The sequence below is a fragment of the Globicephala melas genome, chromosome 4 (assembly GCF_963455315.2).
Source record: "Globicephala melas chromosome 4, mGloMel1.2, whole genome shotgun sequence".
Classification (NCBI taxonomy): domain Eukaryota; kingdom Metazoa; phylum Chordata; class Mammalia; order Artiodactyla; family Delphinidae; genus Globicephala; species Globicephala melas.
This window is the reverse complement of record NC_083317.1, coordinates 67,594,599-67,606,664: the sequence shown is the minus strand read 5'-3', so window position 1 is coordinate 67,606,664 and position 12,066 is coordinate 67,594,599. Positions and strand designations below refer to the sequence as shown.

At 40.4% G+C, this 12,066-nt stretch overlaps 1 protein-coding gene across 1 annotated transcript; it reads right to left on the bottom strand.

The window, feature by feature from the left end:
- Window positions 1-10,633, bottom strand: CSTA (cystatin A). Its single transcript, XM_030858151.2, has 3 exons — window positions 10,568-10,633; window positions 3,565-3,666; window positions 1-129 (listed from the first exon to the last, which is right to left on the bottom strand). The coding sequence occupies exons 1-3, from the start codon at window positions 10,631-10,633 to the stop codon at window positions 1-3; spliced, it is 297 nt and encodes a 98-aa protein (XP_030714011.1).
- Window positions 10,634-12,066: the final 1,433 nt, after the last annotated feature.

Here is a 12,066-nt window from a genome sequence, read left to right as displayed (position 1 = left end):
CTAGAAGCCGGTGAGCTCGTCATCCTTGCTTTTGTCAGCCTGGTAGCCAATAAGTGCCAAAGGCTGATTTTGTTGAGGAAGGCTCTGGAATACTATTATGTGAATATAACGATCATTACCTACTCGTATCTGGAAGTTAAAAAAAAAGAAAAAAAGAAAAAGGAGATTCATTCACACGGAACCATGTCAAATGAAAGATCTACAGACCTATAAAGATTTAGCTGCAATAAGCTCTTTTGGAATAGCATTCCTAGACCACCATTCTTAGACCCTTAGTTTACATAAACCTTCCATCTTCTTTTATGAGAGAAAGGGCAGGCTAAAGGCATGGCAAGAGACATAGGTCCTAGGTTTATTTTATTTTATAGTTTACTATATTCTGTGCACAAATGAAAGTCCAGAGTTGCATTTCATTTTCAAAGATGCACAGATCAAGAAAACAAGTGACAGTCTTTTTGAGGTTTCCATTTTCTGACTCCCAAATTGGGATACTTTATTTGTCACATGGTTTGAGCAAGGAGAAGAAAATCGGAATTGCCCTAGAGAATTTGGGATGTGTGGTTCCCATATCTATATTAGAACCTGCTTTATAAATGCCCATAGGTAAAACTGAGCAGGACCCAGGGGTGTAGAGTCTAGTTTCCCTTCTGAAGTAAAGGGATCTTGCTGGGAAATCATTGGTATGAAGATTGAAATGGTAATCTGGGCATGAATCTGGGACCTAGAAAACTATGGTAAGAATTCCCACTTTTGTTCTTGGTTCAGACAGTAAAAGTTTTGTCTTTGAATAATATTTACTGTGCTCTGGTGTCCCTTCCTAACCTAATTTTATTTTATTTAAAAAAATTATTATAGAAGGATGGCTTTATTTCCCTGTGCTGTACAATATATCCTTGTAGCATATTTATTTTATACTTAGTAGTTTGTACCTCTTAATCTCCTACCCCTATCTTGCCCCTCCCACATTCCCTCTCCCCACAGGTAACCACTAGTTCATTCTTTATATATAAATCTAACTAAACTAATTTTAATAAATGTCATTTATCAAATGTTTACCATGAGTCAGACACTATGATGACCATCTTATATACTTGATTATATTTACATTTTGTTCTAGGCAAGAAGAAAGGTGGAACAAGGACCATTTTACAGATGCAGAGCAGATTAAGAGAGATTAAGTAATTTTTCATAAATCTCTCAGCTAATAAGTGACAAAGCCAAACTTCAACATCTGTGTTAGTTTCACTCTATGGGGTAACATTTCAAAAACATTTATTCTGTGCTTGGAACAGGGCACCAGCTTTTGCATACATTATTAGAGGCAGCACAGCTAATAGGTAAGTATCAGACTACTTGGGTTCAAATTCTGGCTGTGCTCTTATAGTATTGTGACCTTAGTTAGTTAGTTCACCTCCCCAGGGGGCAATTTTCTTATCAGCAACACGAAGGAAATGATCATACTTATAGACATGTTGAGAGGATTAAATGAGATAATACATGTCCAGCTCTTAGGACAGTGCCTGGCACATTGTGAGTGCTTAGTAAACTTCTTTTCTTTTAAAAAAAATATTTATTTATTTATTTGGCTGTGCTGGGTCTTAGTTGTGGCACACCGGATCTTCGTGGCAGCATGTGTGATCTTTAGTTGTGGCATGTGAACTTTTAGTTCCCTGACCAGGGATCAAACCTGGGCCCCCTGAAATGGGAGCATGGAGTTTTATCCACTGGACCACCAGGGAAGTCCCCATAAGTGCTTAGTAAATTTCTAGTTCATTTATTCCACATAACACCCTGCAAAGTAGGTTATTATTATTCATGTTGTGAAGCTAAAGGAATTAAGGCTCAGAGAAGATGAGGGGCTGTGGATCGCACAGGTTTTAACCAGTCAAACAAGCCGAGTAAGTGTTCAAACCCAGGACTGTCTGACACCAAAGCCTACAATCCTTCCATTTTACCACCTGCCTCTTGACAGGTACTTGAGAAAAACAAGAGGAGGTCACATCACCAGCCAGATCTGAAATCCAGAGAGTGAGTGTCTCAGATCAAAGAGGTCAACAGCTAGATGGCCAGGAAGTAAGGAGGAAACTGTGGTCAGTGACTTTAATCCCATAGGAGAAAGTTGATAGCAGATGGAGGGTGAGGTAGGGAGGGAAGGGGACTGTGGTCTTAAGGGAAGAAATTTCCAAGATAGTTTTCTGATGGGCCTTTTAAGAAATGTATGAGCTGGTTAGTATGCGAAATTTTTGTACTTGGATTAATCATAAATTATTAAAATAATGATCCCAATTTTGATGGAATGTTTCTTATCTTTGAACAAAACCACTTTTAACTAGAAACCATTCTTTTCTAGCTGTGAAGAAAGCAGGAAGGGAGGAAACAAGACCATTGCTTTCTGAGGACGAGGCAGGATCTCACCCCTGTGTAGCACCCCAGCACCTGGCATGTACCAGGACCTCAAATGTGGTAGGACTGGGCTGATTTTTGTGTATGTGTGTGTGAATTCTGTTTTATTTATTTTTTTATACAGCAGTTCTTATTAGTTATCTATTTTATACATATTAGTGTATATATGTCAATCCCAATCTCCCAATTTGGGCTGATCTTTTCACATGACCCAGTCTTGTAATTTTTTCATGCAGAGCTGCTTAACAACACATTTTTATTTTTTTTGCTGAAAACATTAAAAAAAAATTTATATCTTAAGTGGTTAATTGTTTGTTAAAGAGAAATAAGCCAGACTGTGCCCTCATCAAGTAGGTTAGTAAAGGTTAAGTAAATACATTTGAATGTCTGTTGTAATTATTTACTAAATGAGAATTATCATCTTCTCAATACAAAAGGTTGAAAATGGCTTCCAAATATCCATGGTTGATTTGCTGGATTGGTTCCCTCTCAATAACTTCACAAAAAAGTTTTCTTCATTTAGAACTGGATCAGTGCATCACTTAATTTTCTGATATAACTATAAAATTAATTTTTAAAAGACTTTTAATACTCCACTGCTTCAAACTACACCTACAGTGCCACAAGTTGAAACTAGTTATTTGAGTTACAAAAATAATATATTTAAATTATATTAATCAAAATTCTTATTTAAAGGGCAAAAGTTGTTTTAAATGATTTTCCCAGCTAATGATTCAAATCATTCCTTAAACCCATTTCATTTAGACACATAGAATCACAAAGCTTTGAGATGGAATAAGCTTCAAGATAGCATCTGGTCCAGTCCCACATCTTTAGGATCCTAGGATCCCACATGAAGAAGCCATGGCCGCAAGCTAATCATGCCCTGAATTCTGAAGTCTTTTTCTATACATTTTCTGGAAATTAAGTTAAGAATTGATATAAGAAAGGTTTCTAAATTCACAAGAAAAAGATGATATAAATATACCGTCATCTGCCAAGTTTGAGAGTTTACCACTTGGGCAGCACCATGCTAGGTAGGCATCTTGATTTAGGACAAGGAGAAAGAACAAATTATAAGGTAGGGGAGACAGGGAGCATTGCATAAAGTGAAAGATACAACAATATCTTTTAGTGCTAAAGCGAATGTTGAACTCTAACCTTAATGTAGTAATGAATTCCAGCAACCACTTGAGTTTTATATTCCACAGCTTCAAATTCTTCATAAGTCTCATTTGTTTTTTCTTCAAGCTGTGGTTTAACCTTAAGAAAAGAGTATGAAATAAAAGTCATATTTTTATGGCAAGACCAGAGAAATTTAAACAACAACAACAAAATCTCTCTGCCCTTTGGCCTCCCCTCTCCCCCCACTTTGCATTTTGTATCTGCATTATGCATCGACCAAACCACTCCCATCAGCAGGAATACCTGCTCAACCATAAACATGGTTTAACATGCTCCTAGCATCGACAAGACAATTCCTTAAAAGATAACATCCCTCCTCTATCTTGTAAGGAATCACATGACCCACCACCATGCTGCTTAGATCTGGATTAAATAAACTGTCAACTATACATCATTTGATGTACAACCCTCCGTCTCGAAAAACTTATGTACCTGTGCCTTGACTTCTAATGGGTGGAACAGTTCTCAGAGCTTTCTGAGATGTTGTTCTTCCTGGGTTATAATCCATAATTTGGCTCGAAAAAATTTCCCATTTCTTTCTTAAATCAACTGATTAATTTTTTGTTGACAAGAGGAAACAAATTACCAAGGCTATATCGAACTCCATTTATGTGATTTACACATCTGTTAAATATGTATTTACAAATAGGTAAACGTGTCTTTGATTAATAAAAATGGGAGACCGTAATTACTATTTCATTACAAATTTTTTTTTATTTTGAAATGATTTCAGACTCAAAGTTGCAAAAATAGTATAGCATATCTCAAGGCCCTTACTTTAATCACACCCACAAGTCCCTTTGCCGTGCAAGGTAACATATTTAAGGGATTCAGGGATTAGGGCGTAGACATCTTTTTTTTTTTTTTTTTAGAAGATGTTGGGGGTAGGAGTTTATTAATTTAGTTATTTATTTTTGCTGCGTTGGTTCTTCGTTTCTGTGCGAAGGCTTTCTCTAGTTGTGGCAAGCGGGGGCCACTCTTCATCGCGGTGCGCGGGCCTCTCACTATCGCGGCCTCTCTTGTTGCAGAACACAGGCTCCAGACGTGCAGGCTCAGTAGTTGTGGTTCACGGGCCCAGTTGCTCCGCGGCATGTGGGATCTTCCCGGCCTAGGGCTTGAACCCGTGTCCCCTGCATTGGCAAGCGGATTCTTAACACTGCGCCACCAGTGAAGCCGCAGCCCATAACATTTTATGTGCATATACAGCTTTAGTCAGGCCTCCAGTGCATCTAGGGTTCTCCCAAGGCCGCACAGTCCTTCCCATCAGTGGGCAAGCATTTTGAAACCTTTTCTATTTGTGCCTCAGCTTGGGTACCAGATTGCTTTCGAAGATCTAGACATTTGCAAACTCTTTGAGTTCTCAGACCATTTTTGAAGGGCAAACACTTCTCGGACCACTACCCATTTCTCCTGTAACATTCAGAATAGATGGGAGGAATGTGATTGCTTTCTTGAGATGGAAAGTGAGGTTAAAAAGTGGAGAAAGGAAGGAAACAAATAGTGAAGAAAAAAAAGAAAGAAAGAAATGGGAAGAGGTAGGGCGCAGGAGAGAGAAGAGAAAAGTGGACAAGCATGCAGAGAGAATGAGTAAGGGAAGAGTTCATTGTCTTATTGCTCCCCCCTACCTAATCCTTTTGAGCCTTTTGAGCCACTGGGTACCAGTCAAGTTAGGAGCTGAGCTGGGAAGGGTTAATCTCTACACAAAACCCCAAATTATCTATTTAAGCCTCATTTTGCAGATGAGGAACCTAAGGCTGTGAGGAGAACATGACTGCTAATGGCTGAAAAATTACTGATTATAGTTATTTGGCGTTTTAAATGCCTTGAATAGTGAGTATCTGATTTATCTTTTTTTTTTAAACTATGTATCAGACATTTTTATTTCTATCTGTCCTAGAAACACATCCAAATCTGTAACCTTTCCATTGTATCTATGCAGTCCACAAGTCCAGAGAGTTGATTTCAAATGTCCTGGTTTGTTTCTGTAAGTGCTCTGGCACCTATCAGACTGTGTGCCTTGATTGCAGGTTCACTGTACTTATAACCCATAGCCCTGCTCCCCCTTTCCAGTAAAACAGATTTGTATTGCTCTATTGTTGGAGGCTATGAACCTGGGATGATGAGATTTCAGGTGAGGAGGAGGAAAAGGGGCAGAGTTGGAAGGAGCTGATCAGTGAAACCTTATTCAGAAGGCAGGTTGTTGTTGAAAGACCCCCCAGGACGGGTGCTAGGACGGTGAAGCGCACCTGGGAATGGTGGTCCGGAGTCTGGTGGTAAACAGACAGACCTTGAGCTGAACACAGTTGGCATTCACCTTCCTCCGCCTGCCATGCATGGTGGTGGTTGAGGTGTTGAAGGGAACAGTGTAGGTTTGTTACTTGGGTCCCAACCAGGGGAAGGATGGTTCCAGGGAGGAGCGCCTGGTAAAATGCAGTTACCCCAGAGCTGTTCAAGCATTTCTTGCTGCTGCAGAGCATGAATCTCGGTAAGCTGCTAGTTCTCTAGGATCTGAGGATTTAAGCCACACTGAACCCAAGACCCAGGCTACCTGTAATCATTCTGCAGAAACACTTGGACTATGCATAATTTAGGAAAAAATGCATAGAAAGATAATGGTGGCAGCATGGATAGGTCATATTTGGGAAGTTTTAGAGAGTAACAAAGGAGAGTTTGGGTAGCAACATGAGAGTACAGTAGGGTTGGTGAGAGGTAATTTGTGGACATTTGTCACCTATGTTTTGAGGGCAGGGGAAGTATGGGGCAAGGCACCCAGCATACAAGAAATGATGGCACCTGGCTTAAGGAGTTCAAAGTCTTAGATTGGAGAGAGGAATGAGATCAGCAGGGGATAAGTAATTCAGGGCATTCTCGAACAAGATAGCTGCAATCTTTTTTTTTTTTTTTTTTGCGGTACACGGGCCTCTCACTGTTGTGGCCTCTCCCGTTGCGGAGCACAGGCTCCGGACGCGCAGGCTCAGCGGCCATGGCTCACAGGCCCAGCCACTCCGTGGCATGTGGGATCTTCCCGGACCGCGGCATGAACCCGTGTCCCCTCCATCGGCAGGCGGACTCTCAACCACTGCACCACCAGAGAAGCCCAGCTGCAATCTTTTAAGAGAAAGAACTGAGACGCCATCTGGTTGGGCCATGGGGATGGGACGGATTGAGAAACTGAGGAGAGAGAAGGTCCAGATCCACCTCTGTGGGGTTTCTAGAAAAGGATCAACAGGATATGACTGAAAGGATGTCCTGGCAGCCCTAGGGTCCTGCTGTGGTTGTTCACTGGCATGAATCTGTAGATTTGTAATGGGTGAGTTTTCTGTGTTTTTACATCTTCCTTGAGCAAAGTTCTCTGAACCTGGAGTAGAAGCTGAGGAGGAAGTTGTGGCAGTGACCTCTAATTAAGGACTGGAATGCCAGAGCTCACGAAGCCATGGAAATCAGGGGTAGAGGAGAGTATGAAACCACCCATCATGTGATCCAGCTGGATGAGTGATAGAGTGGGCCTAGGCATGCTCTGATGAAGATGGGAGGTGAGTGTCTGAAGGATTCTGGTGTGGATGAATGGCAGGTTCTCTGGACGTGGGGACAATGGAAGAGGTGACTGATGAGCGGGCTGTAGTCAGAGAGGAAAACACAGATTTGTGGGTAAGAGCCATGACATGCTAAGCTCCTGGATGTGTCCATAATGGTATGCAGATGGGATGTTTGTGTGGTGTCCTGGCAGACAAAAATCATGATCTGTGTGTATGCCAGGAACGGTATTCAGCAGTCACGTTTGACTTAGGGGTGTGTGTGTGTGTGTGTGTGTGTGTGTGTGTGTGTATGCATCTGTGCATGTGTAATAATAGCCCTTATTTCTAAAAATAATTATTGAAATAACATTTCCTTCCTGCACATAAACATACTCAGAATTCTCATCCAATGGTTTTTTACATATGGCATAAGATAACGGATCAGCCATATTGATCCGGAGGCTTTTGCCAGTGGGCCATTCATTTGCTCCTTAATTATGGCTTTTTATGGATGGGGCCATGTTTGGCTCTTTATTTCCTTGTGTGTATCCCTTTTCTCCAATCTATTTTATAAATTTCTCTGAGGGTAGGGACATTTTTTATGTCCCTTCTCTCCCTATAGCAATTCACACAGTACTGTGTACATAATCAGTGTTTTCTTTCTTTCTTTTTTTTCTTTTTTCTTTTTCTTTTGGCCACACTGCGCGGCTTGTAGAGTCTTAGTAGTTCCCAGACTAGGGACTGAACCTGGGTCTTCAGCAGTGAGAGCAGAGTCCTAACCGTTGCACCTCCAGCTAATTCCCAAATCAATGTTTTCTGAATGAAGAAACCAGGCTTGTTTTCCTTCGTGACAACTTGTCTCCCCAAATAGGAAAAAGGAAAGAAGAGGGGCATAGAGAATCTTTGGAAGAGGGGGTTTTTTCCACGTGTACTCTGGACCCAAGTACTACTAACAGCCTTTAGTACCTGATACCAGCACTACCTTCCAGTCTCTGTTATCTTCAGAATGGAGAAACTCCTTTCTTCTGCCTCCAAAAATGTTCAAGTCTTCTCAACCCCAAGCCTTTTGTTTGATTTTCTTCTCTTTCTGAACTGATCCAACCTCTCTCTTTCATTCTGATGTCAAATTCCTTGAACCTGCAGTCATCATTTTTCTGATGCTTTCCCCTCTCTATGGGATGACCTTCCCCTCCTTCAGGCAAAAATCTGAAGTAAACAATTGTAATGCCTCACCTATGCACATTGCTTTCTCATTTCCAAGTCACGGCCTGCGGGATCTTAGTTCCCGACCAGGGATTAAACCCATGCCCCCTGCACTGGGAGCTCAGAGTCCTAACCACTGGACCACCAGGGAATTCCCTCCAAGTCATTTTTATGCAGGTGCTCTCATTAGTCCTTACGGCTCTGAGGTCGAAGGGCAAGAGGTGTTATTTTCATTTCACAGATGAAATTGAGATTCTTTGCCCACCCTCTGATTTTAGAAAGCCCATCTCCCATAGGCCTCTCAGAATACCCTGTATCTGTAGTACTGCAGGCAAGTGAGGTCACGGACAGCCTGGGCGTCACCACAGCTGGTTAGAAATGCAGAAACTCAGGTCCACCCCAGACCTACTGAGTCAAAATCTGGTCTTATTTTTTTGTTTTTTTAATTGTGGTACGTGGGCCTCTCACTGTTGTGGCCTCTCCCGTTGCGGAGCACAGGCTCCGGACGCGCAGGCTCAGCGGCCATGGCTCACGGGCCCAGCCGCTCCGCGGCATGTGGGATCTTCCCAGACCGGGACACGAACCCGTGTCCCCTGCATCGGCAGGTGGACTCTCAACCACTGCGCCACCAGGGAAGCCCCAAAATCTGGTCTTTTAACAATACCTCCAGGTGACCTGTGTGCACATTCAAGTTTGAAAACACTGACAATACAGGGATTTGAATGAAGGCATTAATAACTTAATATTACCTTCTTCAAGAAAGAAAAAATGACAAGGTATTTTCTTTTTTTTTTTTTACTCTTAACATGGGTGAATCATCTAATTTATTATTAGCTACTTCTTTGAAAACTTGCATCTGGATTACCATATCCTTTGGAATGTGCACTTTCTAAGACACCTTGTATCTTGGTGTCTAATTGAAACTTTTGATCTAATATTCTTTCACATATATTTATTCACATTATTGTAAAGTAACTATTTTTTTAAAAGAACTCTTGAAAGGGAAATACTTAGCCCCACAGAATGAGTGGTAGAATTTCAGGCATCTGCTCTCTTAGAGAGCTTCTCAGTGTCTTAACATAGAGAATCCCATCTCTTCCACTTACACAACAAGCTAATCTTTGCCAAACAGTATCATAGAATGAAGTTTCAGCGAGAAAAAGCAAGAAGGAATGATACAAGAAAATAGGGCGACAATTTATAAACCTAAAATAGAAATTTATATACTTTTTCTTTTCATAAAATATGCAATACAATAAATGTTTACTATATAGGTAATGGCTAACCAGACAACACTTAGAAAAATGTATTAACCTGCTAAACACACTGAATTCTATTTTCACCATAGTGAATTTTGGAATCACCATAGACTATGCCACTTCTCTACTAGTTTAATCATCTTCCAAATACTAAAACATTGTCCATTGAGTCAGATTTGTAGGAAGTCTGTAAGTGGATCATCTTTATGATATTGCTCTTCATTCAATCTATTAAAATTTTTTTTCCTGTAGTGCATTTGACGTCTAGTTCATCAATTATTTTTTTTAAAACCATAAGCAGTTTCTTTTTTTTTTCTTAATTAATTAATTTATTTATGGCTGCATTGGGTCTTCATTGCTGTGCACAGGCTTTCTCTAGTTGCGCCGAGCGGGGGCTACTCTTCGTTGTGGTGCGCAGGCTTCTTATTGTGGTGGCTTCTCTTGTTGCAGACCACAGGCTCTAGGCGCGCGGGCTTCAGTAGTTGTGGCACGCAGGCTCAGTAGTTGTGGTGCACGGGCTTAGTTGCTCCAAGGCATGTGGGATCTTCCTGGACCAGGGCTCACACCTGTGTCCCCTTCATTGGCAGGCGGATTCCTAACCACTGTGCCACCAGGGAAGTCCCTAGTTCGTCAATTGTTAACAACCTCAGACTTTAATTACATGTTGGCTCCACTTGGTGAGAATAGAAAAGTTTCATTAGAAACTGAATTAGTAATCCTAGAACCATACATTGTAAGAGCCTTAGAGATGATCCAATAAAAATTCTTCTTTTACAAATGGGGAACCTGAGGCTCAGAGAAGAGATATGACTTGCTCAATATCACTCTTACATTTAGAATTATCAGAGGTTTCATCTGAAAAACTTTTCAGTTGTAAGGAAACCTGAACAAAATCACACATTTCCCCATATTCTGGTTTTGATGTTCACCCACACATTTAACACAGGGCCAACCTAAACCAAGATTTGGGATCAAACCTTTTCATGGGCTGCATCCACTCACCGTGTTAGCGATCTCCTGGATTTCTGGAGTGGCAGGTTTGGCTTCATTTACGCCTCCAGATATCATTTTGGCTAACCGCGTCTTTTCTGGGCAGGATGCTGGCGCTGAAGTGGTCAGGTAAGGGTGGAGGCTCTGGTTTTTAAAGAAGGTGTTGTTCACAAGCTCCACCCGTAGAAGGTTTTATTTTCCTCAAAGAACAAAAGGCAAAGGGAAAGTACATCTTGAAGGGACAAAGGGAGTAGGTCTTGAAGTAAGTCTTCTTGCTTCCTCAGCAGAATATGCTAACAGGAGCTGGCAAGAAGGCGGGGCTGTGGAGGAACAAGTGGGTGTATACAAGGCGTAGTGCTGGAACAAGAGTCAAACTTGCCTGCGTTCTCTTTGACCTTGGTTCCATCCTGTTGCATCTGAAGTATGAAATCCGAAACCCCAACCAGAGAGTTTCCCAATGTTTAACTTCTAACAAAAACTTTATTTTTTAAAGGAATATTTTTTTAATAATGTCAAGGCTGATTGTTTAAAGTGGACTTGACTTTATAAAGAAAGTAAAGATCTATCTGGAGAATCTTGGCTGGATGTTTGTATTTTACTTTTATTTACATTTCTAGAACTGTTTAAAATACAGAAAAACACAAAGGATAAAACAATAAATACCTATATTCCTATCATCCAGAATGAAAACTTTTAACATTTGGTCATATTTGTTTCCTTTTTTTTTTTTTGGTAGTTGTTTTCAAGAAATAAACTATTGATATCACAAGTTCCCCACTCCCCAACCCCCAATCTTGCTCTCCACACTTGTAAGCTACATTGTGAGTTTGGTATCCTTCTAGCCCATTTTTTATACTTTTATTTAGTGTGTTTTTAAAAATCTACTTAAATTTTATGCTAAACATATACTCTATATTATGCTTTTTTTCTACTTAATATATTTTTCAGTCATTCCGTGTTGATACACAGAGAGATCAATCTAGTTCATTTCCTTTAAGTGTTATTCTATGATAGATCTATTTATCTATCTACTTATCTCTATCTATTTATCTATCTACCGTTTATCCATTCCCTCTAAGTGCTATATACTATTCCATATTTTACATACTTATTCCCCTACTGATGAAGACTTTGGTTGTTTCCAGTTTTTTACCCTTATAAACAAGAGGCATTTTTTTTCCTTTTATACATGTGTGAGGGCTTTTGCAGGCAAATTATCTAGAAGTAAATCTTGTTTTGTGTGCATATTTATTTGTATTATTTTATTCAATTTTTGGAATGTGTAACACGTACACATGATAAAAATGTTCAAAAGGAACAAAAGAGTTTCCAATATAAGAGTGTTCCCTGCATTGGCCAGTGGATTCTTAACCACTGTGCCACCAGGGAAGTCCCTGGAATGCCTTTATCTATGTGTTGAGAAAAATAGCAAATGTGGATGACATGATGCTCACTCAAGAGGCCACAAGTCATCTTAAGATTTTGGCTCAGCTCTGGCCACACGTAATCCA